Consider the following 25,768-nt stretch of genomic DNA (forward strand, 5'->3'; position numbering starts at 1 on the left):
AGAGAAAGTGCCAGCCAAAAACTGGGCTGGGCTGAAGTCAAATGATAAACTCAGCTTTTCTTTAAAAACCCAAACCAAAAAGGAAAAACTAAATTGTTACTAGTCTTTTAGGCAAAATTTACTAAACCCTAAAGTAGGGGATCCTCATTAATGCTTCATTGAGAGTTAAAAACAAAAGTTTTCAATAACTCTGTTGTTGCTTGGGTGGTGCTGGATCAGACCCAGGGCTTTACAAATGTTAGGCAAGCCCCTATCCTAAGGCACACACCTAGCCTCTTAACAAGAAGGATTCTGCTCCCTTAACTTGGCCTTTTCTTTCATATATATTAAATACAATGGTAAATAAAGCTTACAATTTAGAAAGTTATAACTGCAATAGACTAGAAACACTAGTTTCTGGTGACCTAACCTGTTTGAGGACAACTTTATGCCCACAAAGATGGGAAGGAGCACTTCAGACGCTTCTCTAGCCCTAGTGCCTCTCAGTACCTAAGTGTGTAAGGAAGCCGTGGATCTAAGACTATTCAGATACACTGCTTATCTGGGGTTCCTCAAGTAGACTCAACACTATCCCCTCCACCTCCACTCCAGACAGCACTTCTCTGCATAACCCTGGCTGTCCTGAAATTCACTCTAGACCAGGCTACCTAGAGATCTGTCTGCCTCTGCTTCCCAAGTGCTGGGATTAAAGGCTCGCACCTCCATGGCTACTGACCCAGCATGATTGTAAGGGTCAGGGTGAGAGTGAGAGAAGTGAAGATGAAAACATAGGTGTCAGAGAGGATGAGAAGGAAAAGGAGAAGCAGTGGGAGACTTGAAATGGACAGGCTACTGGCTTTGAGAATAGTGCAAAAAGCTTTGAGATAAGGAATACAAATGGTTTCTAGAAGCTGAGAGGCAAAATAAATAAATAAATAATAAATAAATAAATAAATAAATAAATAATCAAACTCTAGAATGATCATAGCCTGCCAATATTTTGGTCTTGAGATTCAAACATTTTTAATTTCTGACCCCTAGAATAAAGACTTGAGTGCTGGGCAGTGGTGGCACATGCCTTTAATCCCAGCACTTGGGAGGCAGAGGCAGGCGGATCTTTGTGAGTTCAAAGCCAGCCTGGTCTACAGAGTGAGCTCCAGGACAGCCAGGGCTACACAGAGAAACCCTGTCTCGAAAAACAAAAAAAACAAAAAAAACAAAAAAAACAAAAAAAAAGACTTGAGCACAGATATGTCTGATACCAGCCATTTTCTCAATAAAACCAAAGCATTCCAATAATTAATAAAAAATTCCTTTATATCTGATTATTTCTATTACAGTATCCTAAATATATAACATTAAGGAAAGCTGAAAGGAAGGTTCAGGTTATATTTTCAAAAGCTAAGGGGCTGGAGAGGCGACTCTGAGGTTACTTTGCTCAAGGGCCCGTCTGGATCCTAGTACTCACTCACATGGCAGCTCACAACCATTACAGCTCCGCCTCCAGGAGATCTGAGGCCCTCTCCTGACCTCTGAAGGCCCTACATACACATGGTACCCATAAATACATGCAGACAAAACACTCATACATATACGATAAACGATTCTTCTAAATCAAAATCAAAAGGTTTTAAAAGTGGCTTAGGGATGCAGCTCAATAGTGGACTACTTGCCTAGCATCTAAGAGGTCCAAGGTTCGATCCCCGGCACTGCAAAAAATAATAATAACTATAAATAAAAATATAAAGCAAAACTTACTGTAGTACTGTTAACAATAGTGAAGATATGAACCAACCTAAATGACATAGTCAGAAGAAAGAATAAAGAAAATGAGTTTCCTTAGCCACCAGAGTGGAGTATTGACATTCTTGGGAAATGGATGGATCAAAGATAGTTTAACTGAAATAAACCATATTTAAATGACTAATGTTATTTGTTTTTCTGATATTTGGATATAGATTTAGCGCTCTCTCTCTCTCTCTCTCTCTCTCTCTCTCTCTCTCTCTCTCTCTCTGTGTGTGTGTGTGTGTGTGTGTGTGTGTGTGTGTGTGTGTGTGTGTGAAAACCAAGTGGAAACTATTAAGAGGAAGAGGGAAGGGAAGACGAAGTAGAGGAGTGTAAATATGCACAAGGCACAGAACGTGTGTGTAAGAACACCATAACAAATCCCATTATTTTATACTCCTCTTACTAAACAACAAATGAATAAAACACCTGAGAAACAGTCAGGCACCTGCAAAATAGTTTCTAACTAAAGAGTCAAAGGGCAAACTAAGATTTCTTCAAACAAACAAACAAACAAACAAACAACCCCTAGCATTCAAAGACAGCTTTGAACTGAGTTTATTAAATAATAACTGGAGGTCTTAAAAAGAAAACAATGCTTATTTATTTCAGGGTGGGGGATGCATGCCTTCACATGTAGAGGCCAGAGAGCAACTCTGGAGCTGCTTCTCTCCTTCCACCTATCCTTGGGTTCCAGGAATCAAACACAGGTGGATAAATTGGATACCAAGTGACTTTACCCATTAAGACATCTTACTTGCCCCCAAGTTATTTTAATTACTCAATGAAAACTAATAACTAGTAAAGAAAACACATGGTTTCTTACCTCTTAACTGAAAGGTTCTTAGAAATCTTGCTAAGAAACTCAGCCTCTGCTTCGGCATCTTGACTCTCGGCACTGAGTTCGAAACAGATTGGATTTTTGCCAGAAGGTTCAACATTCTGAAATGAAGTAGGCCATACTTTTGAGATTTGACTTAAAATAGCAAAGAATCTTATTTATCTGAACAGTAGCTCTGGCTCACTGACAAGAGTACTTGTGATTTCTGTAACCTGCTTCTGTAGAATGCCTGGCTTACTGCTCTGTAAGTGAAAATAAGAACCTAACCCTGTATTATGAAACTCATTCAGTAACCAGGGATGCAGTGAATACAATAATATAAAAATATAAAAATGTATTCATAAGCCAGGCAGTGGTGGCGCACACCTTTAATCTCAGCACTTGGGAGGCAGAGGCAGGCGGATTTCTGAGTTTGAGGCCAGCCTGGTCTACAGAGTGAGTTCCAGGACAGCCAGGACTACACAGAGAAACCCTGTCTCGAAAAAAACAAACAAACAAACAAAAAATGTATTCAAAAAATGATACAATCCATAAATGAACTCAAAGAAAACAAGGTGAGTTGAGTGGAACCATATGGTTAATTTGGAGTTATTCAATATTCTTACAATAAAATAATGAATATACTTTATTACTTATTTCAAGACCTAAGATAAATAGTAATTTAATAAAAAAGAAAATGTAGTGTTAGGGCCAGAAACAATGGTAGACACATGTAACCCTAGGTACTAAAGGAGTCTGAGACAGGAAGATTAGTTGAGCCAAAAAGTTTGAATCTAGAGTGGGCAAAAAGGAGAGGGTATCTTTTTTATTTTTTTATTTTTTTATTTTTTTGAGACAGGGTTTCTCTGTGTAGCCCTGGCTGTCCTGGAACTCATTCTGTAGACCAGGCTGGCCTCGAACTCAGAAATCCGCCTGCCTCTGCCTCTCAAGTGCTGGATTAAAGGTGTGCACCACCATTGCCCAGCTAAGAAGGTTTTTTTTTTTTCCCTTTATTTTTTAATTATTATTTGATTTGCTTTTTTGAGACAGGGCCCCTCTACATAACCCTTACTACCCTGGAACTCATTATATAGACCAGGCTGGCCTCAAACTCAGAGATCTGTCTTGTCTCTACCTCCCTAGAGCTAGGATTAAAGGCATACACCACCACATCTGGCTTATCCTTTAAATTTAGTTTTTATATGACAGTTTCAAAGACCTACTTTCTCTGTAGCAACTACCTAGATGCATCCTTTATTTTATTTTTAGAAACAAGGTCTTAAGATGATTGCTTGGCTCTCCTCCAAACTAAGAGATCCACCTGCTTTTTGCCTACTGAGTACTGGGATTAAAAGCCTGAGCCAGTAGGCTTGGCTCCTAGATGCACTTTTATGTACTTTATTGGATCTCCTAGGACTGGAATTAGATTGTTGTGAGCCACCATGAGATAGCTGGGAAACTGAACCCAGGTCCTCTGGAAAGCAGATAATGCTCTTAACCCCTGAGCCATGTCTATGGGTCCCACAAAAATCTTTTATATATTATTAATTATACCCATATATTTTAAAAAACAAGTGATAACAAGGAAAAACAAAACCCTATCTTGAAAAACAAAAACAACAACAAATCCTCAACAGTACAAAATAATACAATGTATAAATGTATAGGCTACTGAAAAATAATGACTGGAAGAACAAGAACTGATGGTAAATCTTCAGTTGATTCACCTCCGTGGGTCGGCATCTCTGCTTGCTATTGGTGAAGGTTTTTCCAGAGTGGACTAACTGACGAAGACATGCCCAGAGTGCACTTGATGTCATCTCATTTGCTGAAGCCCTGGCTGAATCAAGGGGGAAAGACAGTGGAGTGTCTATACTCCTGCTGAGCTGCTTCCAGGTTAGCCATGCAGTGAGTGTTTCTCTTCTACTGCTCAGTCCTACTACCATGACGTTCTGCTTTAGCACATCCAACCAGCCAACCATGCATGGACTGAAGTCCCTGAGCTGTAAGCTATAATAAATCTCCTTCTGGTTTACATCAGGTATTTTGGTCTGAGTGATGAGAAAAACAACACACACAGGTGGCATAAGCACTTACATTGAAAAGATGAAAAGTCTCCTTGTTGGTAAGTAACTGAAACCGAAGGTCAGGTGTCTTACTGTCACAAAGAAGACACTCATAAAATTCAGGTTCCTTATGTGTCAATGAATAAAGAACTATGATGAAATTTCCAGATTCTGAAAAAACCCTAAACAAAAAAAAGCATTGAATTAAATTTTTGTGATAATAACATTATACTGAAAGATCTCCTTGTTAAGTTTCCCAAACTAGTCAGTAGATTATTTAAAGCATGCATGCTTACCTTTTAATGTTAACAATTAAAAAAATAAACTTATTTGTTTTTATGTAAATAAATGTTTATCTATATGTGTGTACCTGCACAATGTGCAGGCCTGATGCCCTTGGAGGCAGAGAAGCAGTATGAGCGTCCTGGGAATCAAGCCAGAACCCTCTGCAAGTGTAGTGAGTGCTCTTAACCACTGAGACATCTCTCCAGCCCCCAAAGTTACTAATTTTTCAATGAAAAACATTCTATAATAAAATATATAAGCATTTTGTAAAACATCAAAGAAAACATGAATATATAAAATAGGAAATGAAAACTTCCCCATCCAACCTTCACTTCGAGAGAAAGAGAGAATCTCAAGAATGCACACATGATGATATGCACTACTAGCTACTTGCAAGTATAAAAAGGATCACTTGAGTCCAGGAGTTCAACACCCACCTGAGCTTTTACTGAACATCTACTGTCTATAGAAACTTAATATTTAGCACCCTGAAGAGATGGCTCAGTGGTTAAGAGCCCTTAGTCCTCTTCTAGAGGACTGGGTTCAATACCCAGCACCCACAGGTTAGGTCACAACCACCTCTAACTCCAGCCCCATGGCACTAGATGTCCTCTTCTCCATGAACACCAGGAATGTATGTGATGCACAGATATACATGTAGATAAAACACACATACACATAAAATAAATGATGAAAATTTAAAAACAAAGAAAACATTTAACATCCTTTCTCTATTTTTGTTTCTGGGACAAGGATTCAAGATAATGTAGGCTGGCTTGGAACTTGTTATGTAGCCCAGGCTGGCCTCAAACTGATCCTTCTGCCTTAGCCTCCCAGTGCTAGGATCACAGGTAAGGCAGGCCTCATTATGTATGGTTTGTTTGAGTACAAATAAATAAAGTTCACACAGAAAGTTGAATAAATTATAAAAAGTATAACTATAAAGGCACTTGAAAAAAAATACAGGGATTCTTTTATTTATACTCCTAGGATGTGAAATGCCTAAGCAAGAAAGGAAAGTGATGAATCTGACTAAAGAAACAAAAAACAAACAAAAACAAAATAACCTTGGGGTTGGGGCTAGAGAGATGGCTTGGCAGTTAAAAGCACTTGCTGCTCTTCTAGAGGACCTGGGCTCGATTCCCAGCATTCAGTTGGTAGTTTACAACCACCTGTAACTCCAGTTCTGGGGGTACAATGCTCTCTTCTGGCCTCCGTGGGCACAAAGTATGCAAATAGTATAGAGACATGCATGCAGGCAAAACATACCTAAAACAAAATGCACAACACAACAAAATAAAATAATTAAAAGGGTGTTGAGGGCTGGAGAGATTGCCTCAGCAGTTGGGAGCACTGGTGGCTCTTCCAAATGAGTCAAGCTCAATTCCCAGCATCCACATGTCAGCTCAACTGTCTGTAGGTCCAGTTCAATGAACAAACATCCTCACTCAGACATACATGCAGATAAAACATCAATGTACGTGGAGGGAAAAAAAGCTTGGGATATAGGTCAGAGTTGTACAAAGCTTTGGCTTGGAGACCCAGCACCACCAGGAAAAAGAAAACAGTCTGGAGAAAAGACCATAAACTAAAAATTAAATGAAATGACAATTCAAGGGAAGAAAGTTTTGCTCTAAGTATTTATATGTGCAGAAAGAAATAGGGAAAGAGAGAAATGAGAGATGTTCATGACTTTACAAATTAATATGAGAAAGAAGCATAGTACAAGAGACAACAGCAAAAGACAACACCTAGAAATGTCATAAATGCTGGAAAAAAGCATGCTTCCCTTATTAGACTAGCAAAGGTTGTTAAGGCTTCTGTAATCTAAAATAACAGCTCACACCTGCAGTTCTAACACTCCAAGAAGCTAAGGCAGTTAAGACTGCCTTGAGTTCAAAGTCAATCTGGGCCACACAGTGAGTTTAAAACCATCTTGGCTAAAGATTAAGACTCTGTCTCAAAAGACTAAAGAAGGCCGGGCTGGTGGCGCATGCCTTTAATCCCAGCACTTGGGAGGCAAAAGCAGGTGGATTTCTGAGTTTGAGGCCAGCCTGGTCTACAGACTGAGTTCCAGGACAGCCAGGGCAAAAGAGAGAAACCCTGTCTCGAAAAACCAAAAAAAAAATAAAAAGACTGAAGAAAAAGCAAAGACTTTCCATTCATCTGTTCTGAGCTAACATCCTGACTCTGTCCTTCTGTATAGCCACACTAGCATCCTTACTGTGTGATCTTTCACCCAGTGCCTCTGAAGGTAACACATCCTATGCCTACTCATAATCGTTACAAGCTTACCGGCTTACAACTTGGTCTCATTTAATATGAGGCTTATTTTCCTTAAAAGTTTACATTTATTATGTATTATAAAAGATTAAAACAGTGCATGAATTTTAACTGAAACCAATATACTATAAACAGAAGCAATCAAACTAAAATATTATAGAATAAAATATCACTTGCCTTTCCTGAATAGAAGAACTGAACATGTATCTCAAGCAGCAAGCCCATACCTGAGGGCTATAGATATGTATAATTCCAGACAGCCAGCTAAAAGACAAAGACAGATATTACATCATCAGCCAAGTATGGTGGCACGAATCTATAATCCCAACTGCTGGAGGCTGAGGCAAATTCTAGGGTAGCAGGGGCTACACAGGGAGATCTTACCTCAAAATAAAAAGAAAAACCCCTATAGTCATTTAAAATTAACATACTTTGGATCCAAGATCGATCCTTGATACTTAACAGCAGTATATTAAAAACTTGACAAATAAAAAAATCACACTGCCAATTCAGAGGCAGACTACACTGATATGGCAACATAAACGTATCATATCTACATATAGAAAGAGACAAGTACACGGTATTTATTCTCTTCCACTTGAATGTGGGAGAAAAAAATGGTTTGTGGAGAGAAAGACAGATACCTGAATAAACTAGCATTTACTGGAAATAAACAAAATTAGAGGACACCAAAGTTTGTGGCCTAAAACTAGGAATTGTGAAGAGGTTAAAATGCTGTAATATATACATATAGATTTCCCAAAATATACAGATACCTTACAAGAAAATGCCCACAACTGCCAGGTGGTGGAGGCACATGCCTTTATTTCCAGCACTTGGGAGGCAGAGGCAGGCAGATCTCTGAGTTGGAGGCCAACCAGGTCTACAGGACAAGGTCTAGGACAGCAACGGCTACCCTGAGAAATCCAGCCTCAAAAAACAAACAAACAAAATGCTATAATTACTTCTTTTTAGTTAACTAATTAATTTTATCTTGTTTTTTAAGACAGGGTTTCTAAGTGTATTCTTGGCTGTTCTAGAACTTGCTCTGTAGACCAAGCTAGATTGAACTCACAGAGATCCATCTGCCTCAGCCTCCCAAGTGAAGAAATTAAAGGTGCATGCCATTACTGCCCAGCCACAAGCATTGTGTTTATTTTTCAGTGTTCATTTCAGAGGTAAATTATATACTCATTATTGTCTATTCTTTTATATTTGCAAATAGTTTTTTCTCTGTGATCTCTCTCTCTCTCTCTCTCTCTCTCTGAATATCACCTGAGTGTGAGTTTAAATTCTGTGAGAAGGGATTTTAAGCCCTAACACAGAACCAAACATGCTATATACTTAGAAAACATGTAATCGACACTGAATATATATGAGTTTCTGAATCGTCTTTCTCAATGTCATTCACCCACTAACCGTAAAGAGAAAACCATTAACACTAAAGGGAATTTCTGTACAACTACAATTTCTTCTCAACAAACATTAAATTCTATTATGTTGAGCCCTGGATTCTCTATAAAGACAAATTTAATGAGAAGGCTGGAGACCTTCAACTAGGATTCAGAGATATTATTTAGCTGATTGATATTAAAATATTGAAGCTTAAGAACCACTAGTTTTTGTAGCTTTATAAAATGAGCTCAAGCCAGGTGAGGTGGCATGTTCCTTTAATCCCAGCACTCTGGAAGCAGGAGGATCTCTGTGAGTTCCAGGCCAGCCAGGGCTACATAGAAAGGTTCTGCCTCAAAAACAAAAACAAAACAAAAATCAAAAACAAACCACCAACAACAAAAAAACCCACAACCAAACATAAAAACCAGCAACAAAGATGAGCTCATACTCATAGCACACTTGACTTTCCCAGTTACCTAGATACACACTGTGCCGAGAGGTTTTCTTAAGTACAACAATACTTACATTCCCACTAATGGTAGAGAATAAACCTTGGGATCTGATTCCAGCAAAAGTAACAATTTGCGTGTTTCATCCATAGTAATATATCTAAACAGAAGAAACTTAAGTAAGAATAATTTTAAGTATGTGCTTTCAACCCAAAAATGCAAACTGAGTCTTGAAACTCACTTTTATTTAAATAAAACTCTATTTTTGGTAGTGGATGAAAAAGAGGCCAGTATGAACTATTAAAATAGTCATTTAGGACTACATTCTTAAAGTATTTTATTCACATATTACTTTTAAATAATGTTAACACTAATGAGAACAATTTCAGAATCAATTATGCTACTGAAAAATGTGACACTGCTGTTACTAGAAGTATGCAAGTATCCAGGCGGCTTGATAGGACAAATGTGATTTTTCAGGGAAAGAGAATGCATTAAGAGAGGGATAGCTAATCCTCTGAACATGACACTCTTCTGACTACTACCAAAGAGTATGATAACAAAACACAAAACCCGCTTTTCCTAAAGAGACATGGATCTTTGACATGTAAACTGACTACAGGAATTATTATTGAAAATTATATTAATTCAATCAATATTTAGTAGCTTAAACTAATGGGCCTTTTACTTACCCATGTTTATAGGTTCCCTGAACTTGAGAAATATTCAGATTACTGCTTAAGTTTCTTGCCAGTGCTGTAGGAATAATAGGGATAGGCTTCACAGGTACACACTTGAAAGAATTTGCTAGAGTTACTGCTGTCCATTGCAAGTTAAAATCCACACCGTCCAAACTCTCCCTGGGGGTGATCTGGGCTTGTAAGGAAAGCAGCTTTCCACAGTCCAAGAAATCTTTGCTACACACATGGTATTGTAAAGCCTGAGGAATCAATATTTTATAATTACTTTAAAACTCTGAAATGCATCGATATCTTTAAAGTTCATTTAACATTGCTACATATACCTCTATGATATCTTACATTAACAAAATTAAATTAATTCTAATTTACAACATTTCACTTTTCATTTCTTCCATATGATCAAAGATTGTGTGACTAATTTAATAATTTAATCAAAGCAAGTCCTCAGCTCCATCATAAACTTCCAATGTGGATGTCCTAGCAACTCTTTAAATTCATGCTGGGTAACTACCACCCTAAAAAGTTTCACTACATTGGGGTGGTGGGGTTTGTAATCTATTTATGAATCAGCCGTAGGGAATCTTAATCATTCCTTTTTGGTTCCTTTCTCATTATCCAAATTGGGATAGCTCTTCTTCCATATTTAGCCATATCTACTGTGCCCTTTAATAGCTACCACCGCATGTATACTTGTAGACACATACACATACAATCTAATATACATCCAACCTAGTCAATCATTCTCTGACTTCAGTGAGCCTGCTTGATCAGATCTGACAGAACTGTTTCTTTTCAGAAACCTCTAATAACTATATATACAAAAGAAATTTCTTCATCCAATAAAGCTCTCTATAATTTGACTAAATTAATACTCCAGTCTAACTGCCCTTAGTGAAAGTCTATATCACATTAGCAACCCTGAGCACATCCTGAACTCTCTTTTCTGTCTTGGTCCCACTGCTTCCTCTTCTGGAATATTACCCATCTCTACCTCAAGAAACCATATTACCTTTGATTTTTAAGTCCACAATGATTCGATCACAAATATTTACAAATAATTCTCAAATACAGATTTATCAAAATACTATAAACTACACACACTGTGATTCTCATATATAATTAAAAATAATACCATCTATACTTCAGACACAGGACATAGGATCTGAGTTGGCTCTGACCCAAAGCATCCTACTAGTTTTCACAGCACCACAAGGTGCCATGCAAACTTTCAAGGAAGGCAAGCAAACAGTCCTACCCAGGTATGACATCTATGAAGCACAAGGACCAGCATGACACAATAATCTTAAGGGGACAATAGAAGCACACATACCTTGGTGGTAACTAACAAGTTTCTAATTGGACTTCAGGCTCACTCAAGAGGGAAATCATGCCTGGTACTAGAAACCTGGCCAACTACCCAGGGCTATAAAAGTCATGGATTTTGGAAAATCTTCAACTGCAAGTTTACTAAGCTGCATAATTCCTAAACTAAGTACATTCTAAATATTTATCCTCTATACACAGGTACTTGTACTCTTATACCTCATCAAAGAAACTTCTCTTTGTAACAGAAGGCGACCATTACAGAAATCCTCAACTAGTCAAAATGCAAAGAAAATAAGTCCCAACTGGGACACCTGTAACATAACTCCTGCACCTAAGGCTCAGGAATCATTGCTGAAGAGGACAGAAAAATTGTTAAAAGCCAGAGAATAAGACATTTCATGTGAGATTGTTTCTCCTAGAAATGTCAGAGAGGCTACATAAATGAAGTCTCATCAACAGGGCTGTCTAAACAAGTTGCAAAGAATGGTGACAACACCCATAGACATGCTAACACGGCAGGGAGAAATCTTATGAGGTCTGTCTTAGACAAAGAGCTTCGGGCAACTGGAAAATGTTGAGAGTGGGAGACAGTCTTCCCTAGGGAACTGCACACTAATTGGTTATCCAATATGAAGCTGTTGGTGCCGGGGTAACATTATACAAAGTAGGCCGAAGTTATGCGTGTGTGTGTGTGTGTGTGTGTGTCTGTGTGTGTGTGTGTGTCCCTAATGATAACTTTTTGAAAGGCCATAAATTTGAGTGAGAGGGGATGTACATGAGAGGGGTTGGAGAGAGGACAGGAGGAGATGATCCAATTATGTTATAATTTCAAAAACTATTATAAGAAAAAATAATGTTATCAATAAATTTCACCTTTAAAGCTGAACTGAAGTCATCTGCATTATGAACTATCGTATCTCTTGAACAAAGTCCTTGAGCATGAACTTTGCAGGGGATCAGAACATCTCCAGGAAGAGAAGCAGTAGGAGTTCTTTCTAAGCATTCAGGTATTTCTCGACCAGGATCAAAGCGATCTATGGTCAAAGTCACACCTTCTTCATCTGCAGAACAAAAACACTTCTATTATATAGCATGCTAATTAAAAATATAAAACCGCAAAGCAGAACTACATTTTAGCAAAATATTTTTATACATACACACTTTTTTTTTTTAAAGCAACATATTACCTTCATCCACGGTGAGAGAACCAAGTAAGAAGCATGGCGCATTTTTTTTATTCTGCTTAGCATGACGATAAGCAAGTCGGATGGCTTTTTCAGTTACCATAAGCTTTGGCTTTCTGAAAAATAAGAAAAGTCTTTTATGGCCAGGCAGTGGTGGTGCACGCCTTTAATCCCAGCACTTGGGAGGCAGAGGCAGGTGGATTTCTGAGTTCGAGGCCAGCCTGATCTACAGAGTGAGTTCCAGGACAGCCAAGGCTATACAGAGGAACTCTGTCTCAAAAAAAACAAAAAGAAAAGGCATACCTAATGTCCACATTAGAAAATGTCCACATCAAACAAAAACCTTCAATTTAGAAAATGTACACAAAGACAATCATCCAGAGATCCCTAGTCAAGAAACCTTATAAAAGGCAAGAGGTAGTCAAGGTCACCTGGAAACCAGACAGATCATAAGCTGAGAAAAAAATGTCCAAAAGTCCCCCAGGGTCTTGCCTAACCTGGGCCAGGATACAAACTGACAAACTAGGAAGCTAATATGTTTCTGTAAATAAAGTTTGACAAAAATAGTCACATTCACTTCTTTACATATCATTTATGTGTGATCCCAGCACTCTTGAATACAAAATATAAATAAATATAGTTAAAACAAAACAGCTAGTCATGGTGTCATAAACCCTTAACCTCAGAACTCAGAAGGTGCAGGTATCTCAGAGTTTGAGGCCAATCTGATCTACATAATGATTAGATTCAAGCCAGCTAGAGCTATGTAGCAAGATCCTGTCTTTAAAATGGGGCATGGGTTGGGGGTAGAGGCTGAGGAGATGGCTTAGTAGATAAGAGCTCATACTCCCCTTCCAAAGGACCTGAGTTCAATCCTAGCACCGTCAGGTGGCTCACAATCACCTATAATTCTAGTTAAAGGGGATCTGGCCTCTTCGACACCTGCACTAATATGATTAAAAATAAAATGAATCGGGCCAGAGAGCTGGCTCAGAGGTTAAGAGCACTGACTGCTCTTCCAGAGGTCCTGAGTTCAATTCCCAGCAACCACATGGTGGCTCACAAACATCTGTAATGGGATCTGATACCCTCTTCTGGTTTGTCTGAAGACACCTACAGTGTACTCATATACATAAAGTAAATAAATAATCCTTTAAAAAATAAAATAAATCCATAAAAGAAAGTTTAAAGAAATATAGGAGGTAAACTATAATATATACAAGGAACAAGAAGCCAGAAAGAAAGACCATACAGGAGGCAGAGACAGGCGGATTTCTGAGTTCGAGGCCAGGCTGGTCTACAAAGTAAGTTCCAGGACAGCCAGGGCTATATAGAGAAACCCTGTCTCGAGAAAAAAAAAAAAAAAAAAAAAAAAAAGACCAGATAATTTTAAAAAATATTACTCTAACAAAACAAAACAAAAAACCCCAAATAAAATGAAACACATCCAGAGATGGGCAGACCTTTGTGAGATTAAGGCTAGTCTGGTCTACATAATGAATTTCAGGCCACCCAGAGCTATGCAGTAAGTAAGATCTTGTCTGGAAAAATTTTAAAGTACCAGCAAAGGATCATATGTTGCCCTTGTAGCAGAGTGTTTGTTTAGCATGTTCAAGTACATGAAACACTCTAGGGGCTATGCACATACACACACGCGCACACATACACACACATAAAATCCTTTCATGGTAATTTTCTGTTTATTTTATAAATAAGGAAACTGATTTTTGATGACTTTATTGGAGTTATTTAAGTAAGAATTGGTAGGATCTGGAGTTGAGGGCCCACACAGTCTGATTCCAGTTAAAAGTACCTTAAAATCATTACGGCCAAGATCTGGTTACTGATAAGTACCTTACAGACTGACTTGGCTCTCTGCACTGTAATCTATCCTCCGCAGAATACTCCTTTTAGTAAGTAAGTCCTTAGACAGTATCTCAATTGATTATAATTACTTTAAGTCTAAACTTCTTTCAGAAGACCCTACACAGAACTACAGTATTATATTCCTTCTAACTTGATGGATCCCATCTCTGTTCTACCCTCTCGAGGTTCTACACAGATACCATGCTGAAGTACAGGAGATATTTCTACAATACTTAGAACCTTAGATTTGTAAAATATTTTAACTGTGAAATTAAGATTATTTCTCAAAAGCATAAGGAAAATTTAATAAGCAGAGGGAATTTTTATCTGATTCAAACTTTTAGTGAGAAAGTTTAAAAAGAAAAACAAACGAACAGGTTGAGCATCGTTTTCCTGAAATACTTGAGACCACAAGTACTTCAGATTTAGGAATACACGTATACAAAATCTTGGAGATGGGACTCAAATCTAAACACTTACGTTCACTGATGTTTACAAATATACATATAGTCTCAAGGGTTTTTGTTTTTTTGAGACAGGGTTTCTCTGTGTAGACCTGGCTGTCCTGGAACTCACTCTGTAGACCAGGCCGGCCTCGAACTCAGAAATCCACCTGTCTCTGCCTCCCAAGTGCTGGGATTAAAGGCGTGCACCACCACTGCCCGGTTGAAGGTATTTTTTATATAACTATGTTTTGCATTTAGGTAAAATGTAGAATGGACCACTTTCCAGTATCTTGTTGACACTCAACAAGTTTCACATTGTGAGGGCAAGTGTCTCTACTGGCTCAGTCATCTTTCCAGTTCAAGCTTCAAATTTTAAAATCTGCAGAAATGGTTTGTACTACACAAGCACAAGGACCTGAGTTTGGATCTTCAATATCCACATAAAAGATGGGTGCAGTGTCATAATATGTGTCACCCAGTGTTTGCTGGAGTGGGGAAGGGGATGAGCTGGCCAGTAGGCTGCTCAAAAGGCAAGCTCCAGATCTAGTGAGATCCTGATTCAAAAGATAAGGTGAAGAGTAATAGGAGAAGACACTGGATATCAACCTTCGGCTTCTACAAGTAGGGCCACACACACACATGCACACGCGCACACACACGCATGCACACAAGTAAAAGGAAAAAAAATGGTCTTTGGAATTTAGGCACCCCAACTTGTAATCAGTACTAACAATCAAGTCTGTCTTATGTATTATGATTCAGCTTACACTGGTTTGGTTTGAAAAGAGAAACATACCTACCTGTAGTAACTGAGATGTAAGTGGATGCACTCTCCAATTGGCATTGGGTTCCAAAGTGCCAATTTTGATGGGGGAAAGTGGAAAGGTACCATCTTGCTTGAAGAAAACCTTAAAAAAAAAAGTACAAAAAAGTATACATTTTATAAGAAAGTTAATTCTCTTTGCCAGGCATTCCAAGTCCTTAGGAGGCCAAGACTAGGAATTCCAGGCCAGTCTGAAAAAGTTAAGGGGAGCTATGTTAAGGACTTGACTGAGACAAAAAGACCACCCACCAATGCTTTCCTGAAGAGTTATGTTGAGTATTGAACACATACATAAAATGCCTTAAAATTATCTCTAATTCATTTTTAAGTGTTCAATGCTGCTTTTTTTCTTCTCATTTTCCACAGTCCATAGTTCCTTTAAAGATCAATCAACAATAATACTTTGGGTTTATTTCCTTAGCATAATAAAGAGTCATGTCAGCTGAAATCCTAACTATACCACTTATTAACTATATGACAACAGATTGATCAATACTTCTATGCTGTATCTTATATTCATTTAAAAAGTACTACATGGGGCCAGGCAGTAATGCTACACACTTTTAATCCCAGGACTTGGGAGGCAAAGGGAAGTAGATCTCTAACTTTGAAACCAATCTTGTCTACATACTGAGTTTCAGGACAGTCAAGGCTATGTAGAGAGAACCTGTCTCAAAACAAACAAACTAAAAAAAGAAAAAAACTACAGCACTATGATCCAACAGAAGGGTAAAGATTAAAGTAAAAGAAATACGATAGCCTCCCTGGGCCATATTTCCTATTGTTTTCATCAAAAACATCTGGCACAAAGGAAGCAACAGAGAATATAAAAGCTCCCCATGGGCATAACAGTAGTTTAGAAAAAAAAATCCATATGCCAGCATCAGTTGTTTTTCTCTAAGGAGAAATAATGCTCCAAGAACCAAATCATCTAAGCCAGGTCGCCAGGTTCTCCATGGAGTAACAGACTAAGAAAAGCAGGGACAGGTGGCCAGCTCCTCCTCCCTACTCCACATGAAAACAATCACCTCAGGAAACATGGAGAATCTTGGGATGGTCAATGTGAGGACTCAGTGCTTAGAAAGAAGGAACCCCCAAAACTTTCCACTCTTTTAAGGGTGGAAGTAAGCAATCTTCTAATTTACAGCCTCAGTTCATGTAATTTCTTATCAACAAAACCATCTATATCAAGTGTAAGAGGAAAGGGAGCTAGTATTTACTAAGTGCCTACATATGCCCACACCTTTCATTTAATATGTCTTCTTAACACTTCCTGGTAATCACCATCCTCATCTTACAGTGAGGGGCATAGTGAATGAATGAGACCAAGGGAGCCACCATTTTAACTGTGGAGCCAGATACTCCAGGTTCTGAAGACTGTGTTCTTTCTTCTCTTCCAGTATTCCTTCTCAAGCTAATGTGGATAGCTGTAATAAAACACTGCATGAAAATATTTTGAAGCTAGGCATGACAGCATATACGTGAGGTCCCAAAGCTTGAGAGGCTGAGGAAGGAGTATTTAAATGAGTCCAGTGTTTTAAGACCAGCCTCAGCAACATGGCAAGACCTCCACCCCAAATAACTAACTAAAGAGCCAAGCACAGTGGCACATGCCTATTTATCCTAGCTACTGGGAGGGCGAGGCAGAAGGACTGAGTGAGTGAGTGTGAGGCCAGTCAGGACTACATGAAACCTTGTCTCAAAAAACTAAAACGGGGCCTGGAGAGATAGATAGCTCAGTGATTAAGAGCACTTGCTGCTCTAGCAGAGGACCCGGATTTACTTCCTGGCACTCACGGGCAGCTCACTACCAACCATAGCTCCAATTCCAAGGGATCAGATGCCTTCTGCTGGCCTTCTTGGGCACCAGAAATGTCTATGTTGCTAATAATACATACATATAGGCAAAACACTCATTCACATAAATAATAAAATATCTAAATATATACTCAATAAAATAAAATTTCTGTACCTGGTATTCATCTGGGACTACAGGCTGAAGGAACTACAGGCTCTATATTTGGTGAGTGATTTTTTCAATTTGTAATCCTCAGTACCTTCAGAAATAGAGAAATATTGTTAAACATAGAACAACATTGTATAGCAAATGAGGACCATTCTTAACCATATAGTAACAAAATAACTGGCAAAATTAAGTTGCTTATATGAAAAGTAACTATAGATTAATAAGATTAAATGCATGTAACTCTCAAGATGTAGCATACTTGTCTATTCTGTGTAAGGCCTATATTCAATGTCCAATACAGAGAAAAATAAAAGACTAGATGTTAATAGATTTTAATTGCTTTCATACGCCAGTCATTCAGTCTATAAAGTAACCTTAATATTTAATTTAGCAACAAATATACCTATTCATTAAAGAAAGCACGTTATATTCCCCCCAAATCTCTTTCTTCCTTTAATACAAGGTTTTGTGGCACAGAACTTTAATCCCAGCACTTGGAAAGCAGAGGCAGGCAGATGGATTTCTGGGTTTGAGGCCAGCCTGGTCTACATAGTGATTTCAGCCAGGGCTATATAGAGAGACCCTGTCTTAAAAAACAAATAAAACAAAACAGTGAATGCTGACCTGTAGACAAAGGACTACACAGTCTATATTTTGCTTCATTAGTACTGAATGAACCTATCCAGTTGGAAATGAGACATATGGACGTGGAACTAAAGAGAGGCGGAAACTAAAGGTATACAAAACAACAATAGTGAGAATACCCAGTAAGTATAACTATGGATCCAAACCAAAACCACAGTTTATTTCACAAGTCAACTTGTGGGGACAGAGACCTTCCCATTCATTGTCACAAGAATGAGTTTGTTCATGAATATGTTTGTTATAGTTGTTTATAAAAATGTATCATAAATTTTCCTGTTTGGGCTTTCTGGGGATCATGAGGCTTGCCCACCAAGTGCTGGGATACAGGTGTGCACTACCAAGTCCAGCCAGGATTTACTGTACTTTTTAAGTCTTAATATTTTACCTTCTGCGAGTTGTTTCTGTTTTAGCAAAAAGATATTAAATGAGGTAGATGAGGAGGCTTAGTGCTTGCTATTGCAAGGCTAGTAATTCAATTCCCAGAATGCATGGTGGAAACAAAGAACTGATCTGTAAAGTTGTTCTTTGACCTCCACATGCACACAGTGGGACAGACTTCTGCTCTCACATACACATATCACATATATAGCACAACAGCAATGATAACAATAGATAAAAATCTAGGGTCAGTAAGATAGCTCAGAGGATAAAAGTGCTTGCCGCCAAAACTAACCTAAGTTTGATTCCTAGGACCTACTGGTGGAAGGAGAAACAACTCATGAAAGATATCCTCAGATCTCCACGTGCACATGTGCACACATGAACACACAATAAATACAGTTAAAACTCTAATGACATTAAAAAAAAAGAATTGTTTGACTCAAGATAAAGGATAACTATCAAGGGTATAAGTCATTTAGAAGAGACCTTTTCTATATAGTCCAAGGCTAAAAATATTTGGGAGAATGAAGTTCTACTGGATATAACCTTTAAGGATTAACTAAAAATTCTCCCAGAGATATGGGACTTCTTGAAATACAGGCTTTTTTTTTTTTTTTAAGAAGCTTTTCTTAGCACTTGGTTAATATGGTATCAGTAATCACACTGATAACTCTACCTCCACAAAGTATATAAAGTTTTCCTCACCAACAGGAGTGTTTTTAAATGCCATGTCTCTCCTTTCATGCATCAGGTCTTTCTCACTTGAAAATCATCAAATGAGATTTGATAACTAGTTCATCTTGACGGTATTACAGAAAGCTAAAGGGATCACAGCGGTACAAACGTAAACCTAACAAAAACACTTTCCTCAGGTAATGTCTTCTTGTGTAGCTAAAGAGGACCATCAAGTCACCCTTTCTCCCTCTTACCCATAGAAAGTTCTTTCCATCCTCCCACCTTAGCTGACCTCCTCAGCCCTGCCGATTTACTGACAAGTCCCTCCAGTGCAGACACAAATGTGTCTATGAATACGTTTTTCCCCTGCTTAGAAAGCCAACGGTTTTTCTTTATATAAAAAAATAAAAACCCTTCATAGTTAAGATCCTACCCAATCACTACAACATAACCCCTGGTCACTACTCATCCTCCAGACCTAACTCAACTATCTGCAGTCGATAGGACTGGACAGGCTGTCCTCCCCTTCCTTTGGAATTTCCTACTAAACCCTATCATGCAACCTCCAACTCGAATGTGCAGTCTCTCACGGTGACATTACTGTCTTTGTGTCCTGACACAGTACGTTCACGCCTCACTTTTGACATAGGTCTACTTCCTGTCTACCACCGACTATAAACACTTAATAGATTCTTGGGCCAGATAGAAAGAATGCAAAAGCGAAGATCAGGGTTCCAGTCTCCAAGAAATTTCTACAGTGAAGTTAGTCTGAGGCACGTTCTTTCCCATTTTTTAGCAGACAACAGGCAAGGTTCTGAGGTCCTCCTTCTTTCTCCCCTGGCGGCTTTGTGGTCATCGGTCCCACCGCGCTGACTCAGACCTTACAGGCCGCTTGCTACTCACCGTGCTTTCCGGGCCGGGAGGGCGACTCGGGGAACAAGGAGCACAAAGATCCACCGTTGCTATTGTCACGGCCGCCGCCAAGCTATGGTTTGGTTGTTGGGCCCGTTTGTTGGGCACGCAGACACAGGATCCAAGTAGTGTCTCAGATGACTGCGGCCCCGCCTCTGGGACGTTGGGGTCGCGGGAACTGAGGCGGTAAGCATCGACTGGGGCGGGGGGAGGGGGGGAGACTGAAGGGCGCGCCACGCCTACTGATTGGTCAGAAGACCAGCCAGTCCTGCTGCAGGGGCGGTACTAAGAGCGTCACTCTCCGCTACTGCCGTGACGACCAATCGGAGCTCGGCCTGGGATTGGCGCTCGCCCTATCCCAAGGTTCTTTAGAGAATCGAGGGCGCCACCACTGCTCTGAGTCACTACTTGGAGGTTTTAAACTTTCATTTGGTCAACGGTTAAGTTCCGGTTTGGCTGGAGTTGGCCAAACGCATGCGCAGTAAAAAAAAAAAAATCCCCGACTAACCAGGAAGTGCTTCACCCACAGATTGTGGTCCGACTGCTGGGATCGACTCAGCGGAGCTTGGTTCTCCCCTGTAATTCCTGCGCTCTCCGGAGGCAGGTGCTGAGACAGGAGGCTCGCCGTGAGTTGGAGACAGCTGGAATTGTTTAGAAATCCTGTCTCTAAAAGACTAAAGTCGGGTGTGGTGTACCGCCTTAGTCCCAACTTCGAAGAGGTGGGTGCCTCGAGACAGATTTGCAGTTCTAAGTGGTCTAAACTACGTGGCAAATCAAAGAACAACTTGGTCTACATGAGACTCTGTCTCAGGGAAAAATAAAAAGTTTTCAAGCCCTTGAATGATAAGAGATAGAGGAAGTTAAATTTGTTTTAAGTTGTTTCTTAAGTAGGATCTTAATCAATTTTGGGAAATTCTTTCTCGTTCAACAGAAAAAACCGGTAGCCTTTTATACTTAATTCCAGTGCTAAATATTGGGAACAGTTATGGTGTGTGATTTGTGTGCGCCTGCAGCCAGAGGTCCATGTTGGATATCTTTGAGATTTGTTTCTATTAACCCAACATTGACAAATGGACATACTTATATAAGGTGTTAAAAACAAGGGAATTGAGTAGGAGGTGCTGTGTCTTCATTTTTTTCTGTATATCTGAGACTGTTCTGGGAGGCTAGTATGCAGCTAAGTGGTAGTGTAGGGCCCCAGCATGTACAGGGTCCTGGGTTGAGTAACTAGCACCACACAATAAGTAAATACTTTAACAGGTAAAATCTGGGGCTAAAGAGATAGCCCAGTGGTTAAGAGCACTTGCTGATCTTGCAGATGCTCCTGGGTGCTGGCATCCTGATTGGATAGATCACAGTTGTCTTCTGGGCTCCTTGGGCACACCCACCCCTGGCTGCCACATATACATAACCCATAATAACCCATAAACGAATCTTTTTTTTTTAAAGATTATGAAACCCAGTGCTGGTGGTAGTGCACGCCGTTAATCCCACCACTGGGGAAGCAGAGGATCTCTGTGAGTTCGAGGCCAGCCTGGTCTACAGAGCTAGTTCCAGGACAGCCAAGGCTGGCTTAGAGATCCCTGTCTTTTTTTTTTTTTTTTTTTAAAGGCCAGGAAACAAAGGAAAAGCTGAAGCATATATTAAGTTTTGAACAACTAAAACAGCATGACAACTCAAATGTCAGCATTTAATTGTGAATTAAACATTTTATTGACACTGGACTTCTAAGCAGAAGGTATATGTAATGTTCTGCATAAATACTTGCTTGTTTTGGAACAGGGTAAGGATGACTAGGTCTTCCTACCTCTGCCCTGTAAGTGTTGGGATTATAGGCATGGGACTCCACACCTGTTTTATGCCATTCTGGGGCTTGAGCCCACAGCTATTGTGTATGTTGTATAAGCATCCTGCCAGCTAACCTACATCCCCAGCTCCAGTGCATAAGTACTTTATACCAAAATGGAAAATGATTGTCCTTGGCAAACCAGAAGACTGCCCTGAAGACAGCACTGCTTTTCGTTTTTACGTATTTGTCTTTGCAGTGTTGGGGTTGGCATGTTAAATAAGTGCTCTGCTACTGAGCTACATCCTCAGCCCCAAACCCCTCCTTTTTTAAAACAAAATATTTATTTTATGTATATGAGTATACTAACTCTGTCTTCAGACACACCAGAAGAGGGCATCAAATCCCATTGCAGATGGTTGTGGGCCATCAGGTAGTTGCTAGTAATTGAATTCAGGACCTCTGGAAGAACAGTCAGTGCTCTTAACCCCTGAGCCATCTCTCTAGCCCCTGAGTCAAGGTCTTGGTAAAGTTCTTAGGCTGGCCAGGAACTTTGAGTCTTGCCCCAGCCTCCTGAGTAGCTAGGATTACAGGCGTATTCCATCATGCCCAACTGGCCCACCTGTAGATTGTTTACTGCCACTGCACAACACTTCACAGAGAGCTTTTCTCCAGCACCCAAGAACCTGCACTATTTCTGGGGGATACCATTTAAGATGAACCTCAGAGAATACCAGAGGACCTGGCTTGCCTAGGTCATATGGATAGGTATTTCCCCAATGGCTCAGCAGAAAGCTTATATTGGTGCAAAATGAGGCCTGTGATTGGTGGAACTAGAAATACTGCTGTGACGGATGCAAATACAATTCTTCACTTGCATGCCACATCCACACAATCCTCCTTGCTATCAAACCAGGCTATTACCTCACTTTTTTAAGCAAGCAGGAAGTACTCTTCTGTGCTGCCCCCTAGTGTTGAAACATGAGGCCCAATAAAAGGCTTCTGAAAAATGAAAATTTTAATGGCTTTATTTTAAAATTGGAAAGATGGTTTATTTTTTAAGAAAGCTTGTATTTCCGGGTATCTTTAAATTTTTCTTTGAGTTAATGTTAAGTGCAACAAGCCCAGTTGTGCCATTTAGTCTCCTGAAATTCATTTTCCTTATTTACAAATTGTACACTATCATGAATGAGTGTGTATCAGTTTGTTAAAAGATTGTCAAATATTGCTGCACTAGGTATTCTAGAGTTAACTCTACTAGTACAGGAGCAACATGACCCCATATTTGAAGAGATTAAGAGAACTGATTTGTTAAGTCAGAAAAGGCTAAAATATAATGAAATAAGAGCTGCAAATGCTGCCAAGGACCTTTTTACACACTAAGCTTTGTGTTAAATGATAGGGGAAGTTTAAATGATGTGGCAAGCATAAAAAAGGAAAGTACTGTTTTATAGGCTAGGTAATAAGAGGTGATTATCCAAACCCAATATGAGTTATTGGTAGATTGCCTGCCAGGTTAAATAGACTGACTTCATGCTGTTCTTTGATCCTTGTTTATATATGTGCATCGAGACACTGGCGTTTCTATGGCTGCTGACCTTTACAGAGAAAGATTGCCGTCTTGCTCTAATTTGTTTCACAGAGAACCATTTCAAGTGTGTCATACTTTTTTAAAAAAAAAAGTATTATTTGGGGCTGTGAATAAAGTTTAGTGGTACAGTATATAATGTATTACAATTATACAATGTACAATTATACTAATTATATAATTATATAAATATATATTTTATTATTATATATTATACATATATATGCTACATAACATATATATAATGTAAAGTTAATTATAAAGGGAAAAATTCATCCACAATTTTATATTCTAACTGCTGTAGAGTAGTTGTGTCCCAGCCGAAATTCATATGTTGAAAAAGTTTCTTGAGCAGGATCTCACCATGTAGCCCTTGCTGACCTGAAATACACAGATAGCTGCCTGCCTCTTTATCCTAGGTGCTGGGATGAAGGCTCTCGAAATCTTAGTTTGCAGTGTGATGGTAGAAAGTGGATGATTGGCCGGGCACTTATGAGTAGGAGTCCTGCTCTTATAGAAGATCCCAGAGTACTTTCTTTTTTCTTTCTACCCAGCGAAGTCACAAGACCAGGGAAGCTGGCCCTCACCTGACACTGAATTGGCCTGTGCCTTCATATTAGGTTTCATCTCTTCCATAAGAACATGAGAACATGGGAAATTTTGTTATTTAAAATCTACCCAGTCTGTGATATTCTGTTATACTGACCCAAGTGGAAAAGGACACTAACATCAATTGGTTTTGGAGAATGAAGTTTTCTTTCTTTCTTTTTTTCTTTTTCCTTCCTTCCTTCTTCTATTCCTTCTTCTCTTCCTCCCCCCTTTTTTTTTTTTTTTTTTTTGGTGACAGGGTCTATGTAGCTCTAGCTTTTGTCAAACACTAGGTAGATCAGGCTGACCACAAAGTCACAGAGAACCTTCTCAGGGCTGGGATTAAAAGCATGTGCCACCATGCCTGGCTTAGATGTTTTTTTTCTCTTTATTCTCTTTCCATCCTGTTGTAGTTAGCTTCAGCTGTTAACTTGACACAAAACTAGCCATCTGGAATGAGGGAAACTCATATAATTGTCCAGTTCGATTTGGCCAGAGGCCATGTCTGTGTGGGATTTTATTAATTCTTATTGATGTAGGAGGGCCCAGCCCACTCTGAGTAGTGCCATCCCTAAACCTGGGCTGGAAGGTAGCCGAGCAAGTCAATAAGCAGTATTCCACAAGAAGCCTTCCTCCATGGTCTCTGCTTTAATTCCTGTTTTGAGTTCCTCCTCTGGCTTCACTTGATCGTGGGATGTATCTGTAAGCCCTGAAATCCTTTATCTATCTATCTATCTATCTATCTATCTATCTATCTATCTAAAAGCAGGGTCTTACCATGTGTCCCTGGCTGGCATGGAACTTATAGATATGCACTTGCCTCTACTTTCTTGCATGGAAGCCTGTGCCACCACATTTAATCCTTACCTCCCCAAGTTGCTTTTGGTGTTTATCACAGAAATGGAGATGCAAACTAGGACAGGTATCAGTTCCCAGTAGTCAGCCTTAAACAAAGATATCTGTAACTTGGTCTTGATGATTAGACCAGTTAAGTCTTCAGTGTTAAATCTGATGGTGTCTGTTATTCTTACTGTGAGAATTGAAGAGCTATTGCTATCAGGAACATGGAAATTAGAATCAACTGTTTTCTTCTTTTGTGTTCTCTTACCCACTGTTCTGAAATCTCCAAACACCTAACTTGCCCCTTTCAGTTATGACTTCTGAGATACATTTTACTACTGCTTTTAGAAAACAAATATTTGTGCTTTGGAAATGACTCTATGGGCAGACACCTGCTACCAAGGCTTAGGACTTGAGTTTGATCCCTGGAACCCAAATGTTGGGAGGAAAGAAATGACTCCTGTGAGAGAAAAGATGTCCTGTGACTATACCTGTGGCATGAGCCACACGCACACGTACACGCACACACACTATAATAAAAAAAAAAGCAACTTCTATATTGCTCTTTTAAAATATTTTATAGACAGAGTCTTTCTGGCTTGGCCTGATCTCTTCATCCTCCTGCCTCCACCTCTCAAGTGCTGTTCCACCTGACTGTCAGAATCTCTGATAAAACCTCTCAGGAATAGTAAGTTCTCCCTTCATGAACCAATATATTTTATAACTACATTATAGGTACTTTTTCTTATACCCATATATAAGTGTATCCCTCATCAAAGAAACTTTTCTTTGCAGAGACCTTTACAGGAATCCTTAACTTGTCAACATACAGAGAAAACCATCTGTGGGGTGCCCAACACTGATACACCTACAATGCAACTCTACACAAGGCTCAGCACATCACAGAAGCAGGGTTTGGAGACTAATTGTAAAAGCCAGAAGACAGGACTTCCCTTCCCTTCCCTTCCCTTCCCTTCCC

At 39.3% G+C, this 25,768-nt stretch overlaps 1 protein-coding gene across 1 annotated transcript in view; it reads right to left on the bottom strand.

Moving 5' to 3' along the window:
• The window catches only part of Stil (STIL centriolar assembly protein), a 40,568-nt gene extending 20,433 nt beyond the window's left edge, over nucleotides 1-20,135 (bottom strand). The window contains exons 1-10 of the mRNA XM_028785888.1: nucleotides 19,979-20,135; nucleotides 17,381-17,465; nucleotides 15,386-15,493; nucleotides 12,277-12,389; nucleotides 11,963-12,150; nucleotides 9,755-10,002; nucleotides 9,139-9,222; nucleotides 7,396-7,482; nucleotides 4,682-4,832; nucleotides 2,591-2,706 (exon numbers count right to left, since the gene is read on the bottom strand). Of these exons, the coding sequence (XP_028641721.1) occupies nucleotides 2,591-2,706; nucleotides 4,682-4,832; nucleotides 7,396-7,482; nucleotides 9,139-9,222; nucleotides 9,755-10,002; nucleotides 11,963-12,150; nucleotides 12,277-12,389; nucleotides 15,386-15,493; nucleotides 17,381-17,391 (1,106 nt within the window). The 5' untranslated portion in view covers nucleotides 17,392-17,465; nucleotides 19,979-20,135. The remainder of the gene's footprint in view (nucleotides 1-2,590; nucleotides 2,707-4,681; nucleotides 4,833-7,395; nucleotides 7,483-9,138; nucleotides 9,223-9,754; nucleotides 10,003-11,962; nucleotides 12,151-12,276; nucleotides 12,390-15,385; nucleotides 15,494-17,380; nucleotides 17,466-19,978) is intronic.
• Nucleotides 20,136-25,768: the final 5,633 nt, after the last annotated feature.

Source organism: Grammomys surdaster, unplaced genomic scaffold (genome assembly GCF_004785775.1).
Source record: "Grammomys surdaster isolate TR1022 unplaced genomic scaffold, NIH_TR_1.0 100, whole genome shotgun sequence".
NCBI classification, from domain to species: Eukaryota; Metazoa; Chordata; class Mammalia; order Rodentia; family Muridae; genus Grammomys; species Grammomys surdaster.